General features: G+C 38.4%; 3 protein-coding genes across 8 annotated transcripts in view; 1 reads left to right on the top strand and 2 right to left on the bottom strand.

Annotated features, from left to right (window-relative positions):
* The window catches only part of filip1l (filamin A interacting protein 1-like), a 71,584-nt gene extending 67,585 nt beyond the window's left edge, over window positions 1–3,999 (top strand). For 2 of the 3 annotated variants that reach the window (XM_041979158.1, XM_041979159.1), the window contains exon 6: window positions 3,188–3,999. In XM_041979158.1, the coding sequence (XP_041835092.1) occupies window positions 3,188–3,400 (213 nt within the window). In that variant the 3' untranslated portion in view covers window positions 3,401–3,999. The remainder of the gene's footprint in view (window positions 1–3,187) is intronic. The other variant, XM_041979161.1, reaches the window with a different exon arrangement.
* An 897-nt stretch (window positions 4,000–4,896) lies between these two features.
* On the bottom strand, window positions 4,897–14,024 carry LOC121635761 (epithelial cell-transforming sequence 2 oncogene-like). 2 transcript variants are annotated; one of them, XM_041979080.1, is made up of 21 exons: window positions 13,790–14,024; window positions 13,110–13,222; window positions 12,840–13,002; window positions 12,493–12,748; window positions 11,822–12,035; window positions 11,314–11,449; window positions 11,006–11,171; window positions 9,201–9,329; window positions 9,000–9,092; window positions 8,720–8,926; window positions 8,494–8,597; window positions 8,229–8,381; window positions 8,065–8,151; window positions 7,641–7,750; window positions 7,401–7,548; window positions 6,714–6,787; window positions 6,467–6,623; window positions 6,309–6,374; window positions 6,117–6,205; window positions 5,755–5,927; window positions 4,897–5,668 (listed from the first exon to the last, which is right to left on the bottom strand). In XM_041979080.1, the coding sequence occupies exons 1-21, from the start codon at window positions 13,937–13,939 to the stop codon at window positions 5,535–5,537; spliced, it is 2,922 nt and encodes a 973-aa protein (XP_041835014.1). In that variant the 5' UTR covers window positions 13,940–14,024; the 3' UTR covers window positions 4,897–5,534. The 2 variants fall into 2 exon arrangements, with proteins under 2 accessions (XP_041835014.1, XP_041835016.1); XM_041979082.1 differs by having other exon boundaries at window positions 8,494–8,546.
* Window positions 14,025–15,370: 1,346 nt separating this feature from the next.
* Window positions 15,371–18,219, bottom strand: ccdc28a (coiled-coil domain containing 28A). 3 transcript variants are annotated; one of them, XM_041979084.1, is made up of 6 exons: window positions 18,103–18,219; window positions 17,716–17,916; window positions 17,424–17,605; window positions 17,061–17,215; window positions 16,658–16,680; window positions 15,371–16,527 (listed from the first exon to the last, which is right to left on the bottom strand). In XM_041979084.1, exons 2-6 carry the CDS (start codon window positions 17,877–17,879, stop codon window positions 16,473–16,475), a joined length of 579 nt encoding a protein of 192 aa, XP_041835018.1. In that variant the 5' UTR covers window positions 17,880–17,916; window positions 18,103–18,219; the 3' UTR covers window positions 15,371–16,472. The 3 variants fall into 3 exon arrangements, with proteins under 3 accessions (XP_041835018.1, XP_041835019.1, XP_041835017.1); XM_041979085.1 differs by having other exon boundaries at window positions 17,716–17,900; window positions 18,103–18,206; XM_041979083.1 differs by having other exon boundaries at window positions 17,716–18,211.
* Between the last annotated feature and the right edge of the window lie 2,863 nt (window positions 18,220–21,082).

Here is a 21,082-nt window from a genome sequence, read left to right as displayed (position 1 = left end):
AAATCCAACAAAACAAAAAGACTTGCAGGATGTTCTTCTGCATTCAAAAGAATATGAAAATAGAAACTCAATTTTCCTCAAAGAGTTTAAACAGAAACCTCTCGGTTTTAAGGTTGGAGCTCATTTCCTGAGAAACATCAGGATTGTTCTTATCTGTGGCTCAGTAATATAGAGATTACAATGTTTCATATAAGTGGGTTGGCTTTCAAGCAAAACCTTAAATGCTGGAGAATCTGCCCCCAATCTCCGACATTTTTTCTTTTAATCAAAGATATAAGCCAAGCAACTGAATATTACACCCACAGAAACATAGTGTAAACATGGAATAGCCCCCTTTAGAAAACTTGATATGATGTTTGGGTCTCAGACTCAGTAATGTATTTGATGATAGTCAAACCCAGTGTTCTTGCATGAGTCTTACTGTTCACTGAAGAGTAACTCAAACCATGTGTTTAATTTAACTCTTTCTCATGAATCATGTCTTATGAAATGAGTCATCTGCAGGGCTTACTAAAGGTCTTCCATGTATATGCATTCCTAGAAAAAGGGCTTATGTGCTTGCGGAGACATACATGCATTTTGTTTAAATTAACTGTGCAAAAGTCAGAGAGAGATACTCCTGACCAGGAAAAAAAGCACATGGGACAGAGATGAAAAAGTAGTAAAGATTTTATCTGTTGACACACACTTAATAAAGTCACAATACATGTGATGTCAAAAACATCTCAGAGGGGAGGAAAAGAACCACTGAAAGGGGTTTTCTTGCACTGCAGTTTCACATATGAGTGCAAAAGTAAGAATTCAAGTCTAAATAAAAGTTAATAAAAACCACACTTAAAATAGGACATTTTTTTGTAAGAATAGATATACTCTTTGAAATTCAGCTTGATGAAAGAATGAATGGAGAAAAACTAAAGAAATAGAGTAAATCTTTGGGAATTATGTCCATACACCTTCCCAGTGTCCCTTCTCCAGGTTAAAACACTTCTTTTCATCTTATGTTCAGATCCGTAAACATTTCTATATTCATGAAATCAAACACTAAAATATTCCAGTAGCACTAATTACTAAAGCAATACTGTCAAGGTACACAAAGGTACAAAGCAAAACCTGGCTCCAACCCACACCAGACAGTGAGGAGATAATTCAATGAAGCATGAAGTCGAATGAGTGAACAGCTGTGGAAAGCAAATCTAAAACTGTCTGGTTGCGGTGAAGTGATGCAGCAGCTAAACAAGATGCTATTCATTAGAACACCACTTAAGAAAGCATCCAGCAGCTGTGATTACTGTCTGCACCCTCATTAACCCCTGACTCACTTAAGGTTGATGTGATTCATAAACTTAGCTCAACGTATTGAACCAAGACAGATCAATCTGAACACTGTGTTCAAGCCTAGACTGATAAAACAAGAATAAAGTGACTTTCTGGGAGGGTAACTATCTCAAATGACCTCACTGATTCTCCCTTCTGTTCGTGTTTTTAGAAAACACCAAACATCCTGAATCTATTTTAAAAAATCAGCTACTGATTTGAATCCAGAAGTCAGGAAATTCTAATCACCTCGCTCGGCAAGCCAGAGCGGATATCCTTATTTTAGCCCACGATGCCAGTAAGTACAGAGAAATGTGCTCACCTTGAGCGATGGGCTTAATAAAACTTCAGGACAATAAGCAGCGGCTTTGTGAAAACAAAAGGGCTCATGAGGACGCAGTGAGAGCGGCCTCGCCCCCACTGCAAGACAAGCACCAAAACAAAGCTTGTGTTTGGTTGCTACAGCAACAGCTGTGCCGATATAGCAAAGCAAGAGGCAGAAGAAGTATTCCTTCTGCACCGCTGATATATGAGAGAACAACCCACACTTTAAAGTCTTTTAGAGTAAAATCAACAACACTCCCATGACGTGGAGCTCATTTGGATTTTCTGGCCCATTAATTCCACTGAAGCTGGAATTTATACCCCCATATGAATATTTATGGATATACTTTCCTATAAATTTTAGTTAATTCTCTAAATCTCACAGCCCACATGACAACATGTAAGCTTTTTGCTCTGTTCCCACCGAGAGGTTTCAGTGGGGCTGTCTGGGAAATTATGTTCAGTCATGTGATGAAACTCATGGAAATACTGAGTTTTAGTTTTACTCATTTGCAGAAATGTAGACCAGATCGATGACACATTCTGTCAAAGGGAATTAACTCCCCTGCTCAAAATGTAAAAGAAGACACCCAAATAGGTCAGATGATGCAAGAATATTAAGTCAGAAGGGTTATTTGAGGTGGTGTACATACAGAACTGTATGAAAAGGAAAAGGAAGAAGCTGTGATTATGCGATGTGCCAATTATGTGATAACTTGAAAGCAGTGGCCCATGAAAGCATAGGCACTGTTTTTCAGCATCAGTAAATTAGGAATGTCTATTGCTGGTGCTCTGATTTCCTATAATGCAAACATTTTATCTGTTACTGTAAACAGGAAATCGTTTCAAGTGCTCCAAAAGTGATGTGCCTCAGCATCTCGGCGTGCTGCTCCACATGTAAACAAACTGATTAAAAAGTGCTTGCACAGTAAGTGGAGCAGTAAGTTGTTTAAAAGAAACGAGAAAAACGTCGTTGCTCATGAGAGTTCCTTGTCGTGTTTGAGGTTTGCTTTGCAGGAACAACCAAAAACTCGTTTCTAAGCAACAGCATGATGGCGGTGTTGGCGTCAGGATGAACTGGGACAATATGAGGGATAAAAAAAACAAAAAAAGTTTTTCATCCTGAAGATGGAAATCTTTAAAGAAACCCCCATCAAAAGCTTTCTATGCAGTAGACAATAACACTCATTTTGAGTTTCCTCTTTTTAAATGTTCTCTTCAGAAAATGTGCTGGTCCCTGACCAACAGTTTTGAAGTAAAACTATGCATTTTGATTGTAATTGCTAAGTTAAAAACATTTTTTTTTAATAATCACATAACTTTGCCATCTCATAAGTATTAAAATGTTTATTTAAAAACATTAAAGAGGAGCTTTCTGTAGTAAAAGGTTAATAAAAAAATGATTTGGTGCCATCTTGTGGTCACTGTTAACATTGCAACGGATCTCTATTTAGCTACTTCGGTTTATCATCACACAACCCCTTATCTTCATCATTTTCTCTGGGGTGTGTTTCTGATTTCTGATTGTGCATCCATATTTCTCCCACAGATACCTCTAGAAGCATTCCGACGTCCAGGACCGACAAGAATCCCCAAACCGAAGGGTTTCAGCTCCCAAAAAGGCACAAACACAGCGGCAAACCTGGGACTGCACAGCAGAAGTCAGCTGCAGCATGTTCATGTAACCGCTGGGAGAGATCAGTCTGCACACACACCTGCATCACACAACAACAACCCAAACCTCGTGAACAGAAGACTGTGACATCTTCTGAGTCAGAGGCTCATTTAGAGCATACCTGCACCAAAAAAATCCAAATATTACAAAAAGAAAAATCTAGAAGAATAAGATCTTTTTTTTTTTTTTTCTGTGTTTGGCATAAAAACTACCTGTTCCACTTTTACCAAATCTTCGTCTGCTGTTCTGAGAATTGCAAAATGCAGCAGGTGTATTGTGTAAGTATTTTGTTCAGTGTGTCTATGGAAGCATTTTAAAATGCAATTTAAAATATAGATTCATTATATAACTGACTGAAAACTGAGATATATCATCTGCCCTGACAGATTTGTGTCAGGACGTCACTGTGATCAACATCGATGAAACAGAGACATTATAACAATAAATGTGTTATATGGTCATGTTGTTGTTTGTTCTGTGAGTATTTCTATTCATCTCTAATGACGGTATCTGTTGTGAGATACAGATAATGAAACAACTATTTATCCATTTCTAGGGATGGGGCACATGATTATTTTTTAAAAACAGTGGCAATAATGTACATAAGTGTATGTCTCATGCATTGTAATGCAGCTTCTTCATTGTGATTCTCTCTAAAAAAAATGTGATATTTGTGTTATTTTTCTTTATCAATAAAGACTTTTTATACTTTAAATAAGAGAAATGTTTCTTATGCATTTAGAAAAGTTAAATACACAAAGAGATAAATACGTAAATGCTGCACATTTCTGTTAAGAGTTTTGTACAAGTCATTTTTTTATAGGCTGTGACCGTAATATGCTCAGTTTACTGCAGGTGTGTGTAGCGTGTTTGACAAACATGTTTCACAAAAAGACAGGAAGTGATCAAAGAGGACTGGACAGGTTATTCCTGAATTTCGTCTGAAATTGGCACAAACAAATCAGAAACTATTTTAGCTTAACATGTTTATTTGAATTGCTCCTTAAAAAAATGTTAGTAGAAGTTATTAAGATGTATGTGCAGTGCTGTGTTGCTATACATCTTTGTGATAAAATAAAAAACACAATAACATACTTCCATATTTTTCAGGTGTTGTCACATTGCTGTTTTATCAGCCAAGTTCAGTCAAAGTTTGCAGACTCTCTATGTTTGCATTCGTTTAAAAAGACAGTTTTGGCTCCAGATGATTGGTCGCAAACTTGGATCTGAAGCTGCATATATCTCATAAGAACAACAAAATGTAATTCTGAAGAAATGAGGAATTTAACTGCAGGACACAGACTGAAAACAGCGAAAACTGCAGCCAAAGCTAACAAGGAAAACCTCCCTATGTAAAAATCAATGGGCTTTAATATCACTGCCAACTCAACCAAGAACAAATAGACTATAAATGAGAGCGTGATTTTCATTAAATGACTGTTAAGTTCTTATGATGCGTCAGACTATTCAGTTATTTTTTCATTAGCAACCCATGTTTTTGCTGTAATGGGTCTATAAGGCAAATTAAGTCCAAACACCAACAAAATCTATAACACCGTGGCTAAAAAGTGTGAAATGAATTCACTTGAATAAAAGTTTATTTAATTTTGTTTTTTTAATTCAACATTACACAAAATGATAAATGGGTTAAAAGGTTTTTTTCTGCACATGATCCTTTTGTGTCTTTTACATTTTTACAAGAGAACTGAAATCTGAGATGACTGAGTTATTGAGCAGGGGTTTTACATGCGTTAATGTTTCTCTTTTCAGAACCTGGGGGATACCATAAGGCCTAACCCTGAAAGGACAGTGGCATCTAATACTGAAACAACAGGAGTAGGGGAAAGGGTAGGAAGTAGGATTGGGTCTAGGTTACCATGGCAATATAATATGGTAAGAAATGAGCTGCCTGAAATCAATCTATTAAACTTTAAGCTAACACACATAGCCCTAAATGCTGCTTTTTATTAGACTCTAGGAGAGACGTTAAACTTTGACAACCATCTTTACCTGTACAGAAATCTTTAAATAGGTTCTGGAAAACTGTTTATGACCCATTTATGAAGAAGCAAACAGCTCTGAGGCTTGTTTGTATAAGATTTGATGCTGTATATTCCTACCCAAATAAGACAGCAACTTTATGATATATCGTGTAAACAACTATAAATCCTAGTCTATCTATCTTTCTGTCCAAACCTCCACATTTTTTGCAGGTGTATCGTCACTGAGGTCCAGTCAGAGCAGAATTTATGGCTGAACGCAGCACAGACAGGAAGTGCTCTCTCTCTTCACCTCGCTTTGTGGCACAAACCCAGTAACGACGAGGACCCTCTAGAACAAAGGCATGACGCACATCTGCAGAGAAAGCTGGTCAGTATTCAGATGAAAAGTTAAATAGCTGAGTGATGGAGGCTCAAAGCGTGTTTATGGTATATACTTACAGCGTGAATGGATAATCTCTCTGACAGTCAGGCTGGGGAGAGCCACAGAGGCCAAGAATGTATGTGTGCTCTGGTGAGACAGCGTAAAAGGTGTGTGGCGCACGTTTCTCTGCGTCAACACCAAAGCATCATTAAACAGGAACAGGCCCACATCGGACACCTGCTCATAGGTCCTAATCATGCACAAAGACAAAAGGAATGCAAAGTTAAAAACGTACAATTTATTACTGAAAAAATAAGCACAGTTTGGCGTGTAAGTGCAATTAGATGGCCTCGTAAATACAAAACAAGCAAATATCTGAAAGAAATTCCTCCATTTAAACAGGGAACATCCACATAAAGACAAAAAGCTAAGCTGTTACCTTAGCGACTCTGGGATTCGCTCATCTGGGCTCCTGAGCAACACAGCATCCTGAGTTATTATCAGCTGCCGGTTTCCTTCACTAAGGCTCTGAACACATACAAAACATACACCATCATACAATTAAAACACTCCAGCATGGATGGTTTGAGCTAAAGAAAAAAATCAGAGGGCTCTAGAGCTGTTTTCTTACCGGGCAGCCCCGGATCATTTGCTGTGTTTCCTCCATCAGCTTGTCTTTTTCCGAGTTGCTCTTTAACTGAAACAGGAGGAAACGTTAACTTAAGCTACTGTTCAGGAGTAAATCCAAGTCTGATAAATAAAAATACGATTTAAGTGTGTGTGTTTTACCTTTTGCATGAACTGGATAAATTGGAGCATTTTTTTGAGGGCAGAGCAGAGGTGTGTGAAGTCAGGGTGACCAGGGTGTGTATGCAAACAGAGAGCTTGAAGCAGAGTCACATACTCCTGTATTCTCCACACTGGACACAGCAGTAGCTCCTGCAGGCTTTACAAACACACACATGCTCATTGCAATTTAATCAGTGCATATTTTTTGTAGCTATAGATAAATATGACTGTGTACGTGTGCAAATACCTCAGCATGTGGGTTGCAAGTGTCCTGTCTGCCATCTTTAGGAAAGCCCGAAAAGCTGGCCTAGCTTCTCTGCACTGAGAAAGACACAGCACAATTAAATGGCTAAAAAAAAATTATAAAGCTAGAATTTACAACATAGATTATATCTTTTCCACACAAACTGGAGCTGTTATTTTCCTTTTCATTCATTCTCAGAGAACGTTTCAGTTTTTTGGAAGACTGTGAGAAACATGAGGATATCTGCAAATTTTAAATACCATGCATTTCTGATTATTAATTCAGATTCTCAGCTGAGTTATTTATGCTACATTTATTCTATAAGCAAACCTGTTGAGGTGTGTGTTGGTAATGCTACTGGGTGTTCAGTCAGTGATGCTGAAAATTTGCAAACATGATTGGTTCTGATTTGCACTAAAAAGTTTGTCTAAGTTTGTTTCAATAATTTATGACAGAGAATAGTCAGTAAAATGAAAATTGACATCAGTAAATTCTTCAGAAAACTTACATGTACATCGTTAATATCATATCTAAATGGAACAAATTTAAAGTTGAGCTTTGAAGAAATATAACTCACTGATCTAACCAACAAGCAGTTTTCCTCTGCTGTCATATTTTACCTATAATAATTACATATTCTTCACAAATTCTAATTTTAACAGCCTCCTCTGCACAAACCACTGACTTTACCTTATCAATGGTGCAGAGGGCAGTGGTGTAGTTGTTTAGGTAGTTGGTGTAGACTCTCAGTTTTGAGCAGAGCTTCACAAACACATCTCCAACACACTGCTCTGCACCCCACTGCTGCAGCCTGGTCTGTAAATCTGCCTCAAACACCCTGCAACGTACACACAAAAACACATCTGCTAATTCATGGACACAGAAGGACAGTCAGGGAGCACAACACATACAGACAAACGGTGTGTGTACCTGTTAAGCTGCAGTATTACTGTAACAGGGATGAAGACAATCTGGATGTCAGCAAAGCTGAGGATGGTTCTGTTGGAATTTAAAGCTGCTGTAAGAGGCTCCTGGTACACCTTCAATACAAAGACATTCACATGAGTGAAATACAGTTTGTAGATACTGGCACTTAAGGTAAAGTGGACGACAAAACAAAAGATGAAAACTGTGAGGATTTCACAGATGAGAACAAAAAATATAGCATGGTAAAGATAGCGCATTATTGGTTTAAATATATCACAAACTCTACATCTTGAGACGAATTGGACCCCTTCCAAATAGTAAATAATCCCCAGATGTTGTCCAGACAGTCGTATATAATAAGTGGAACATTTTTACGAGTTGTGATGTTAGAATTGAATGAATATCACGTTAAAAATCCAGGTTATACCTTCAGGATGGAGCTCAGCCTCCCCAGATAAAGACATTCGCTGTGGTGCAGCTCTCTTACGACTGCACCCCTCCAATCTAACGCTGTCTAAAGACAGAAAAGAACAGTTGGTCAAAAGTTCCCTCACAGTCTTCTCTGATTAGAAAAGTTTAAAGAGTACACACCTGCGGTAGCTTAGGTATTGGGCTGAGGGATGTGTGCAAACTATGCTGCTCTGCTGCTTTCTGTGTCTGTTTGTCCTCTTCATAACTTTCTTCTCCCTCGTCCTTTTTACTCCATCTTGTCAGGAAGGTGGAGAGAAACTCCAGAGGTCTGGTCTTAAAGTGTGTGAGCACAGATAAAGTACACACTTAAAAATGGAAGGCCACCTCAGTTCATCTTTTGTTTTCTATTTGACAACATTTTTTCATCTTAAAAATCCCTTCACACCTCTTGCTGTTCAGTGAGAGCAGTAAGTCCTTCTGTCAGCGCCTCACTTAGCTCTTTGGACACACAAAGTTTGTCTAGGCCGATTTTCTCCCACAGAAAATAACCTATAAATGTATAAGCACGTTCTTTAGAGAGATCAGAGTCCTCAGATTACACAAATATTTAAATCTGACACTAGTCCAGCTCTGAATGTCTGCATCTCACTCAACAGGTAAGTGAAACCTACCCAGAGCTCGGCCTCTGGCCTGCAGGCTGGCCTGTTGGAGCTGTGGCTGTAGGGAGCTCCTCAGGTCATCCAGAGCCTCCTCCATCCACTGAGCTTGTCTGCACCAGCCCTGCAGCACACTGTCACACACATACTGCAGCGCCGGAGCTGCTGGCTGCTGGTCCCAGAGTCCAGTACGTACATCACCACTAGACCATTCACTAAGGACTACATAGGGACAAAAGTTTACTAAATTGTTAAGTATGAAGTGCGCCATACATCTAAAAAATGGGTTACTCACTGTTTTGGAAACTTCCAGTGGCAAGACCCACCGGTGCCCGAACCTCCAGACCAGTAAGAGTAGAAAGACTGCGGATGAGAGTCACACCCGATGCTGTGTGGAGGGGACACACAGGTAGCAAGAGACAGTCAGTGAGTTTGTCTTTATGGGGAAATGTAAACAAGACAGTAGTGTGTGTATGTATGTCAGCATATGTGCTACCAGATGCAGCCAGTGAGCAGAAGATATCAATCCCGCCTCCTTCTTGAGTTGGTACCACCCAGCTGCAGAGTTTTTCCCAGAATTCTCTGTGATCAGGTGTCAGCAGGGTCCTTTCTGATAGGCTGATCCCTAACAGGTTCAGGGTTAAACAAATGATTGGATCAGTAGACGAGGAAATAAAAACATTGTCATTTTGAGAATCATTTTTCAGTTTTCAAACCATTTATAGTTCATGACACATTTAAAAAGAAGGTTGTACAACAAAGTTCTTCTTTTTGTTAAGTGATTAAAAAAGATGAAAGAGGTCAGTGTGATTCCATTCATTGGTTTAAAGAAAAGATTTTTATGGGGAGCCATCGCCATCTTGAGTTAATGCAGCCAGGAGTTGAGTGCAAGTGATCTGATGAGAGCATGAAGACACTCTGCTTAAAGGGCTAATTAATATTAACTTCAACACACCTGATTCAGACGAAGCAGATCTCTTCAACACCTTATGATCAGGTTCTGAACAAGCCTGTTTACGATCCACTGGGAGAGTGCAAGCAGAGCAGGGAAACAGCTAAAACCTGTAGGACAGTGGCCTTAAGGACTGGAGTTGAATAACCCTGCTTTAGGTCTAAGTTTGTTTTAGAACTGGCCTCAAGTGGCCATTAAAGGACCTGCAATTGCTGGCACCTCTGCATTCACCTTCACACTAATAGGTCCCAGTGTGTGAAGGTGAATGGTACATTTTCTAATGAGCTCCCATCTTCCACAGGTTCTCCACAGGGTTGTTGTCTCTCTCCACTTTTATACACTCTATGCACTGACGAGTGTCGCAGTAATGTTAATAATAGATATATTCAAATATTTGCTGACGACACGGCCATCGTTAGGCATCTTGAGGATGGTGAGACAGCACATGGGCAGGTTGTGGATGATTTTGTGAGCTGGTGTGGAAACTCTTTTCCCTATATAAATGTGTCAAAACAAGTCAAACAAGTCATACCTGGTATTCAAAGGTATTCAAAGTCATTTTCAAGATTTAGGTTCATTTCAATATATTGGTGAGGTGAGAGAATAGGTTGTGTAAAAAAGATCAACTTTTTTATACAATCAGTTTGAAACCTGATTAAAATGGGGCACACTGAAGTCTATTTCTATGGTTTGATTCTATGGTTTCTATGGCTTGCCCACGTTGGGCTGGAAATGAGATGCTGCCTCAGGTGAAGGAGCTCAAGTATCTCATAGAACTGTTCACAAGCAGGGTTGGAACATAATGTGACACAGGTGGATTGACTGTCCATAGGGTGGCTGGGGACACCCTGGATGAGGTGCAGGAGAAGCTCTGAGCCAAGTCACTGTTCCTCTGCTTGGAAATGAACCACTTGATGTAGTTTGGGCATATGTCAGGATGTCTTCTGGACGCCTCCTGAGGTAAGTGTTTTAGTCATGCCCTATCAGGAGGACTCACTGGAGAGATTATATCTCTCAGCTAGCTTGGTAACACCTTGTTTTCCCCTGAAAGAGGAGGAGGTGGCTGGGGAGAAGGAGGTATGAGGACCTCTGCTCTGTTTCCTTTCTGATGAGGTTCCAGATAAGCAGCACAGGGATGAGTTGAGCTAAAACTTTTACTTGCAGATCTGGGGTATCCAGACATAATTTAAAATTAATTTAAGATGAATTAAAACTATTATTGGCAAGTCGTTAAGGTAGCTACAGGCTTTTGGTACCTTCACATTACAATAGGCCATGAAATAGATTTGTACTTAAGTGCTATCAGTGGAGGTTCCAGTTAGCAGTAAAACAGGATAATTAGGTCTTACCATGAAGCAGATGAATTTCCTCTGTTCCTCCTGGAGCGAGCAGGCCAACCCTCTGGACTGGCTGCCCTGAAGTAACCCTCTCCACCTGGGTTAGCAGAGCTGAAAGAGTCCCTCTGTGGTTATACAGGACCACAATTACTCCGGCTTTCACACCACTCAGCACCAGCTAAGTTATAGATAGAAAGATTAAACAGGGAGAAATATCTGTGAAAGCTTCCCTTTAGACAACTTCATTTCAAACCCTATTCTGTTGCATTTTGGTTTCCCTCCTTATGATAAAAACAAGTGAAGATTTTTTTCCCTAGTACCTCATAGGCAGGAATCCTGTTGGAGATGAGCATTAGGAGGGAAGATGATGATTGATGATGGGGTGAGTATGTGTGTGGGAGTGCAGGTCTGTGGATAAAGGAGGATAACATTCCTCTGGCTTTGGGCAGTTTTTCACTGGAAGGAAATACACATAACATGCATTAGTACATACATGCAAACCCTAGAAAAAACAGCAATGTCTGACAAAGAATACCAGTAGCTTGGGAAATTTTCTTCTTTTTTTTGTTTTTGCATGAAGTTTGATGACAGAAAACAATACATTATGTTTCAAGTTTATAGTTTGAGCTAGATGTCTTAGCTTCTTATGTGCAGAATTTTAAACTGACATAGGAAAAACATAGCAAGATTACCAATAAATCAAAAGTATCTTTCAGAAAGCAACACAGTGAACTATTGAATATAATCTTATATAAAATACTAACAGTATTACATATAAAACAAAGCTTTGATACTGGCTTACATTTCACTTTACAGGCAGACAATTACCTGCCAACGCTGGTGGTCTGGACTCTCCCCTGGACCTGAGTTGCATTTATAGGTTGTCCCTTGTCCAGGCTGAGACTGGAAGACCCAACCATCCTTGGAGGCCAGGAAAGGGAAGGCCAAGAGGTAAATGTTACCCCTGAGAAGGTCCCTCCAGCGATGGCTCCTTTTGGTTTTGCATTGCTGCCCCAAGCTCTTCTTGTTCGGATAGAAAGTCCTGCAAATATAACAGATTGGTAGCTCTTGATTCTGCTAATCTTTCTGCTCTTCAAAAACCACATGCAGTACGTTTTGAGGGTGATACAGCTGCAAGGCATCCATGTTTCTTATAAATAACATCAACTTAAGGTAACTGCTTCCAGTGGGCAAAACTGGCTTACTTATATTTTGTGATTCCACCTTTATGCTAAGTTCTAGGGCCATGACAATGAGAGCTCTGTTGCCTGAGGAATCACCAGCCCCACAAGGATCAGCCTTGCAATGCCAATGGAAGTGAAATGAAATGAAATTAAATGAAAAAAAAAAAAAGATATATATGTATATATATATATATATATATATATATATATATATATATATATCATTATAAATTCCAGAGGGAAATAAATAAATAAAAGAAAAATCAAAGAACATTAACGACACCCTCATCCTTGTCATCTTTTGGTTTCACTCACTCCTCTCTTCCTGAAGCTTGTCTCTGATTTTCTGCCTGATCCTCTTCTCCTTCTTCTTCTCTTCTTCCTCCTCTGCTGGATCCGTGCTTTGTTGGTTGAGGGTCCCGTACAGCTCAGTTGCCTCCCGTGGAGTTAGCAGGTCCAGTGTGGAGACGCAGGAGATGTAGTGGTTCTTCCATGCTCCAAACTCATTTTCTCCAGGAGTGTAGGGAAGGAACCAGCCTCTTCTGATGCATCGGCCTGCCCAAAGGCAATCCTGCAGAGAGGGTTTAGAGGCTTTGAACCCTTTTTTTTTAAAAGAAACAGCAGACAAATACAATTTTAAATGTGTTGTGTAGACCACTCACCTGCTCTGCTAAGACCCTCCAGTACCAGCTGACTTGGGCGGCCCTGCTCAGGTCCAGAGGGGACAGAAAGGACATGATATACAGGGACAAAAACCGAGGAAGAACTGCTGTGAAGTCCACTCGAGTCACTGGAACAGTCTCAATCAGCAAATCCTTGCAGTACCTGCTCAGATTGTTAGATATTTTTAATTAAAATCTGTTTTAGTGTGTATAAGTTCAGGCTAAGAATTACCACAATATAAACACACAGAAAACTTTATAAAGTCTTACTTAAGCTGCGACTTAGTGCAACGTGTGAGCAGTGAATGCAGCAGGTGTTTTCTTTGCATGTCAGTCCACAGATCAAACCAGTGCAGCACAAGGTTCACTCGTTCCTCAAATAACTGGGAGAACATTTGGGAATAGACATCAGAGTATATGAACTTTTCTTTTTCTTCTTCTTATCTCTCTCTTATTTTGTTATTCTGTGGAATCAATGAACATACTTTTCTTTTGAGCAGTTATAAATAAGAAACACATTTAATCAGAAATGTATGGTAGCAGTGGAGAAGATATTTGAACTTGGGAGGACAGCATCATCATATAAAGCTTTCAGTTAAAAAGAAATAAACTGAATGAAGTTTAAGGTACAGCTAAAAGATATTTACTGGATGGTAAATCACTAATATAGTTATGCAAAACAGAACGCAGAATAATGGAAAAAACATTGCAGTATTAAGGAAATAATTACTCTTAGCCACTCTTACAGAGGGTGGGTCAAGTTTAACTTATAAGCCAATAATGCTGACTAAACCTCTACTTCTTTATTTTTAATATTAGCATAGCAGCAGTGTCTAGCTTTTACCACAACCATGATTTAAAAAAAAATGTATGGAGTAATTCCAAACCAATTACGCATGCGTAAAGGTTATACTGTTATAAAACAAATTAAAGAAAAAAATCCCTCTGACCTGTAGGTTGTGTTTCTTGTTGTTAAGGGGGGTCCAGCTGCTGAAGCGGGTCTCGGACCGCAGGTTGGGGACTCGTTGGGACTCATACTCTGTCCCGTTCAGCTGCCACCGCTTCACCGAGTGAGGGGCGGATTTCAGACCCGTCTCCATGCAGCCTCGACTTAACGACAAACTCCAAAATAATACCGTCACATAGCTTCCTTCTGAGCAAATTCCTAGAAACAGGTCGCAGCAGTTCTTCTCTCTGCAGACTGTAACCTTAGAGACGCATCAACAAAGGGATGAGGGCATTCCTTCACAGCCCATCCCGTCATCCTGAACATGAATAATTAACAGGATGTCTTCAAATGTAATGAGCTTTCCAATGACTAAATTTAAATTACAAAAAAGATATCGGTGTCATAATATTTGACAAGAGGCTCTGGATTTGCCAAATGATCAGTTATTTGAAAAAAGTATAAAAAAATATGAAATGAAAAAGATTCTTTCTTAATCCAAGAAGGGAGACTAATGCTTTAATGGTATATATATATATTTATGTGTGTGTGTGTGTATGTATAATTTTCTGTCTTGTTTCAGAGGGTAAGAGCAGCAAAGCAATTTTCTCCTGTACCCTTCTGTCTTGCAGTGTAAGGTACTGAAGAAGCCTCTGACTGAACACACTCATGTTTCCACACAAAAGTGTGGAGGATGTGAATTATTTGCAGGTGTCCATTAAGTTCAGAAGCCAGCTTCAGCTGCTCCAGGGTTGTCCCCAGCACAAAACCAGACTTGTAGAAGATATGCAACATCTTGGTACAGACATTAAAGGATCTCAAATCAAATTAAACCAAACTTTATTTATAAAGTGATTTTCATGCTAAAGTGCTTTACATGAAAAAAAAAAAATCAATTCATGCCTATTAAAATATAAAACAAGCCTTTACACACAGCAAAATAGATTACACAATTAATAATAAAAACACTCATTAAAGTCTTTCACACATGTATACAAACACACACAAAGCATGACTCCTTAATTTCTGTCTCTAAGCTGAATGTAGGTATAAAATACTAAAGGTAATAAATATCTGGCTTGATGCTGCTGTGAGGAAACAATATCATGGAGATCCATCCACATCAGGAGCCACCCCACCCATGTCCACAGAGACCGCCTCATCTCAGCTTCCTCAAGAAGTCTGCTCCGTCCCTTCAAACTATTTGTAGTCCATTACCACCTCCATCTCCTCTCCCAGGATTCAAAGTGCTTTATTAACTCCTGGTCCTCCTAAAATACAATCACCTTTTTCTGTTCAAGATGAGGTGATTTTTTTTCTGCATCATCTCACAAACTGCATCCAGCAGTATTTTCTGAAGCTTTCTCATATAACAGCATAAATGTAGCTTCAACAAAGTTAAAATGGAAATTAATTCATGTAATAACGGAACCAGAAAGAACAAGAGGTTGAGAAGACAGCTAATTTGTATTAGACTATTGATCAACTTTCTTCCTAACACGAGCCTTCTCGGCATCCTTTCTAAAAAAATCTAATAATAATAATAATAATAATAATAATGATAATGATAGCTCAGAAACTCACATTTGGTAAAACATTTATTAAGTCAATAAAAATAAAATCAGAAAAGTTAACAGTATAACGTCCCACAACCCCAACACTTGTTGAAATAAGATATGACATAATTACCTGTTTTACAATCAAAGCAGCATCAAATGATTATTAAACTTGTAATAAAAGTTAAAATTATAACCAGTCACTTAAAAGTTATGAACCAATAAGGCAAAAACAAGTTAGTTAAAAATTAAGGCATGGTTGCTTGGTCAACATTTGGATAATTCAGTCTTTTTCCCAGCGTCCAACCAACACGCCTGTAATAATGTGCAGCGTGTTTTACGTTTCAAGGATTTGTGCAAACATATTCAACAGCGAACAATGTTTTGGAGGTGGAATCAGGCCACACATATGAAGCAAGAAATCATAGACAAAAATCTCAAACTGGAGTAACATACTGTTTATAATGTACTGGGCATTAACTTTAATAGAGCTATATTTCTGTATTTGGGTCATAACTGGAGCTATGCTAGTGATTAAAGCTGTATGTTGAGATAGTTACAAAAATATTTCTTTCTATAGCTTTAAAAGTCAAGCTTGGGGTCTTTAGTTTGTGAAACACTCACTGATTTGAATACTTTGGTTAGCAATGTTTTGCAAATGTATTATTTGGATATTAGTAAATACACAAAAAGATGATAGATTCACCAAAGCTAATATGTAATCATATGATGTACTGATCATACCCAACAAATATCGGATATTAAACCTCTTTCCAACCACATAAAACAATATAATGTACCTGACATATCACCAGAGAGGATAACATTCAATCATAAGTAAGTTAATTACTGCGGTTTTTTTCTTTTTAGGTTTAGTAAGAAAACAATATATTATTTTCTACTCAGATTTTGCAGCTGGTGCATGTATGCCATGTTAAAGTACATACAGCTTCCTGCAGACAGGGACTGCTGGTGGACAGCTTTGTTGTTGTTGCCGTTTCTGTTAAAACACACCCACAAAACTTGTTTCACCTCCACCTCGTCTATTACTCCACCTCCAGGTGGCAGAAAACAAACTGTGGATTCAAAAGAGGTAAAAGAAGGAGAGGGAAAAAAAAAAAAAAAAGAAAATCACATGCTGGATGTCCTCGGGATTTCTTGAGCGTCGGCTAGATTCAGTTTCTGACTGGAGGTGCAGGGTTAAGAAAAAAAAGATTTTTAAACTGGTTAGTTAACAAGAATTTTACAATCAAGCTTCTTATAAGCAAGTAAGGATTAATATTGTCCACTGAAAACTTTCAGCATCAAAAGGATACATAGATGAACTCAGCTCCTCAAGCTGCGGATAAGATTGATATTTAATGTTAAAATACACAAGCAGTTTGTGTCATTCACAAATCATTATAAATAACCTGTAAACCTTTATCCTGTTCAACATGTAACAAGCTGACTAAACTCTAAGAGCTTAGCACTTTCAGTAGGATAAGCAGCTAAATCCTCACCAGGATCAAAGATAGAACATGCAACAGGCTTGTCAATTTAATATGTTATATCACCAACAATTCTGGAGCAGAGTAGTTGCATACAGATAAACATTCAGAGTTATTAGAACTGAATCTGATCAGGCATCATAAGGTGTTATAGAGTAAAAGTAAAGCAAACTTTAACATATAATGGTATAAATGCAATGACAAAGACTCTAATTAACAACAGCCTTACGTTTAGAAGTAACTTGTCCATGTTGGTGTCACAGGCCATTTTCTTCTGATCTTCAGGCATTTCATCCACCTCACCGTAGAGGTCAAAGTGCAAACGTGCCAGCTTCTCCTGCATCTCTCTCACATGCTCCATCTGGTCAATGGAGCATTCATTGCCTGAGACAAAAACAAACACCAGAACCACCTTCAGCAAGCATGCCTTTGCTATATTTAGTCTTGAAATACAATATTCCCTCAGAATTTGTAAGTCATCTTTAAAAAAAATCTGCTTTTTAAACATGGCTCTCTATAAATGCACAGGATTGAGTTTATCTGCAGCTATTTGTAATAGTAAATCTGCTCTGTGGTGAGTTGATTAAATTACCAAACGCCTGTAGTTTCCCTGAGTGGAAGTCGTTGAGGAGACTAAGTAGGCCATTCTCCATCTCCTGCACATCTGAGACGTCGGTCAGAAACGAGTGTTGGACGATAGGTGCTGCCTGTCCTTGGCTCCGACTGGTTTTACCACCCGCACCCAGCTGATTTCTAGGTTTGTCTCTTACTCCCCTGAGGAAAAAAAGGGAAAACGGAAGAAGTGCATTCAAGATAACTGGATAAACAGCAGAAACATCAAATTATCCCTTCCTCGGTGAGATAACATGAGCTGGAGATGCTACCTCCGACTCTTGCTCTTTTGGCTGGAGTGAGTCCCCGTGTTATGGCTGTAGCCCACATGCTTTCCACCGGAGGAAGCGCTATTCTTCCGGCCAGAGTTACCAGTCGGAGCCGCAGTGTTAGTTGAGGACCTGGGACTCTTTCTCTTTAGCTTTCGTTCCTCCATAACTTCATGTTACGGCGCTGTCTAATAATCAAACAGGCTGGAAAGGTAAAGCGTGTTTCCAGATATAAGAGCCAGACCTAAACTGTCAGCAGCTAACGTTAGCTCAACACCTAGCTTGTCGGCTAATCTTTAAACTCCACATACAACACTGAAGTTACTTGGCACAAGCACAAGCCAATAAACCTATTTACAAACAAATGCTTTAGTACAAATCCTATAATACCTGCGTAAGCGAAGGTTGTCCAAGACGTTAGAACATTTTCTAAATCATAGCAATTTTCGTAGGTAACTCGCAGGCTAGCTAACTAGCCTGCAGCTATGAAGTGTGGAAACTTCCTGTTTTGGTGAGACGCAACAGCCCTGGGCCGTGTTCCAAATAGCTAAGTGCCCAAAAGTTACAAGTTATAAAAACATTTAAATATGAGGTTTGGGTAAAACGTAGTATGTTGTTTTATATATTATTGATATTTAGAGCATAAAAATAGCAATGTAATACGTAAAAGGTTTTAGCTATTTTAAAGATGTCTCTCACTTGCTGTGTAGAGTTCTTCAGCACGAAGTCGAACTGGACCCAACAATGGAGGGGGTGTTATTTAAAATGTGGGGCAACTCTTGAGTTTTCCAATCCAGAACAGCTGCATTCGTTCAATCAACTCTGACTCTTTACACAGTATTAGGAGCCACAGTAATAATAATAATAATAATAATAATAATAATAATAATAATAATAATAATAAAATCCAAATGATATCTTTTTAATGGAACATTTCAGAGGTTGGTTTTTTTCTTTAAGGCGAGAAACTCAACTGTGAGCCGGGTGCAGTGCTGCCAAATAACCACAAGGAGGCGATAAGTGAACATCTAAACCTGAGCTTTCTTTTCTCCCGTCTCTTAATTAATAGCCATGAAATATGTATTTTACACACTGCATGTTTTCATAAATTCAAAATACATGAAAAATGATTAACAGGATTCCAAAGCATTACTCAAGTTTTCAATAGAATTTTTTTTTAATATTTAGAGCTGAATGAGGACAGCAGTGTGTGTGTGTGTGTGTGTGTGTGTGTGTGTGTGTGTGTGTGTGTGTGTGTGTGTGTGTGATGGCGTTTGTCTGCGATGCTATTTCAGTCACGGTCTTGAATAGTTGGACTAATTGTTACTTTTATTCACTTCTACTGACAGTGAAGGTAAAAGTCAATTGGAAGATAGAAAAAAATGTTAATCTATACTGGATAATTTATTCAACTGGCAACTAAACCCTGGACTTCTTGTTGATTGATCAAGAGAAGTAAATGCCCAAATGAGTGTCCTTTAGATATCAAATATTATATAGCTTTAAAAGTTTGTAAAACATAAACCATCCATATTTGATACAATTTCAACTTCAGAAATGATGCTGCAGTAGAAGTTTGGCTGCAACCCATGGATCAACTTGACCATTGCAAATAGATGATAAATTTAACTTTCAAAATACAGTAGATTCCCAGCATGAAATTACATTTACTGTATGTGTAAACACATGTCTTTATTTAACCTCTAAGAAGGGTTTTATCTTGATAAATGTATGAGGGAGCACATGAAAATTAACCAGCTTTAATCTTTGTTAGTAACCCATTTATCTCAATAACTGTAGAAAAAAGCAGTTTAAAGACCTAAAATAAATAATTTGCCAGTGCACTTTAAGTAATTCCATATTATGTTCCTTTTTTTGCTTATTGTCAGGAATCTCATGAAAAAAGATCATATCAGATATTTTTTGCACTGATAGTTTATAGAAATATTTATATTAAAAAAGGCAGATTATAATAGTTTATAATCTGCTTTCACTCCTTTAGTTTAAACATTACCTGAGATATTAAAAGAAAACAACCAAACAAACAAAAAAACCCTTCCCTTTATTTAAATTATTAAAAAGAAGCAGACAGATAAAAAAAAAAAAATCTTGATAATGTTTTTTGAAAACACAAACCAATGCTTACAAATGATCTTCTCCCTGCTTTGCTTTCATTTCTCTCTCCCATCCATCCCGCCCTGTCTTTTCCCTGCTTTGTGAGCTCGTGTTTAAGTGTGTGTTTGCTGCGTGACAGTGGCAGAGTGAGGTGAACCAGGATAAAATGTTGCAGATGAAAACATTTAGACTGTTGCCTCCATACAGCCATTAACGTAGTAGATACACACATACACCTATCTCTTGTCAGTAATTGCTGTGTAAGTGCTGTTTGGAGAGCTGGCTACTGGTTAAAGCCAGTTCATCCTTCTCTCATGCGCATGGCTGCTTGAATTATGTATTTGGATTGTAAATGAACGACAGCTTGTTTATTTACACGCCCTGTTTTACTGTCACTTCGAAGTTTCCTGCCTTCATAATGCAGCATTATTCCAGCATTTCAACAGGCACAGTCTGACTGAGAAGACGTCACACTCTGGGACTTAAAGTGATTTCAGAAAATCAAACAAAAAAACTATCAGTTAAGCTGATTTAACCACAAGAGCTGCACACAATTTGATCTCTAGTTTGGGTCTTTTATGCATAATCTCATTATTTCACACTGTTTTTCATTCTAAAGTCTCTTTTTCTCTGAGGACTTGACCCATAATCAGTGCAGAAATGTTGTATGAAATCTGGAATTAAAGCAAAAAGGACACTTTTATTATCAGTATTCACGTGCATTCATGCTCCTTGTACATTACTCTTCAATACTACGTATCCAGAAGTGTTATTACACACAGGGGACATGTAAAAAAGACACTATGTGTGGGTGGGTGGGCCTTTTGGGAATTAGGGTTAAAGAAAGAGGTTGCAAGTCTGTGTGTGTGTGTTTTTATCTCAGCAGCTGTGACCCAGAATAAGAGACATTTTATTCCTTCATTCACACCTCACATACAGACACACACTCATATGCTTAAGCTAACTGTTTTCAATTAAAAAAAGGATTAGATTTATATCTTTTTCTGTCAGGTGCATGGATAAGTGTGTGAGGGAGCTGGACATCTTGTCCATTTGTCCTCCATGCAAGGACAGGGAACAAGAGACACACACATTGCATACAGGGATGGATGGGCAGAGATGAATGGAGGAGATTTGCAAAAGGAAAGAAACAACATAAAAGAAAGTAATTTGTGGAGAAAAAAAAGAAATAACAAATAGGTCACCTTTATAACATTTTGAAAAGGTTATTTTTTCCCACTGACTGTTCATAGAT

This window comes from Melanotaenia boesemani, chromosome 24, assembly GCF_017639745.1.
Source record: "Melanotaenia boesemani isolate fMelBoe1 chromosome 24, fMelBoe1.pri, whole genome shotgun sequence".
NCBI lineage: Eukaryota > Metazoa > Chordata > Actinopteri > Atheriniformes > Melanotaeniidae > Melanotaenia > Melanotaenia boesemani.
Note: the sequence above shows the minus strand (reverse complement) of the source record. Positions and strands in the feature narration are given on the sequence as shown.

Bases quoted from the DNA above. Each gene is read 5' to 3' on its own strand.
- LOC121635761 (XM_041979080.1), bottom strand. From the start codon at position 13,939: ATGGAGACGGGTCTGAAATCCGCCCCTCACTCGGTGAAGCGGTGGCAG. The intron at 11,172-11,313 runs GTACTAGGGAAA...TCTATAACTTAG, and splicing joins ACAGGATTCCTGCCTATGAG to CTGGTGCTGAGTGGTGTGAA. The intron at 7,549-7,640 runs GTACACACACCG...TGTACGTTGCAG, and splicing joins GTAATACTGCAGCTTAACAG to GGTGTTTGAGGCAGATTTAC.
- ccdc28a (XM_041979084.1), bottom strand. From the start codon at position 17,879: ATGGAGGAACGAAAGCTAAAGAGAAAGAGTCCCAGGTCCTCAACTAAC. The intron at 16,681-17,060 runs GTAAGGCTGTTG...TCTTATCCGCAG, and splicing joins TGGACAAGTTACTTCTAAAC to CTTGAGGAGCTGAGTTCATC. The intron at 16,528-16,657 runs GTATCCTTTTGA...CTGCACCTCCAG, and splicing joins GAGGAGCTGAGTTCATCTAT to TCAGAAACTGAATCTAGCCG.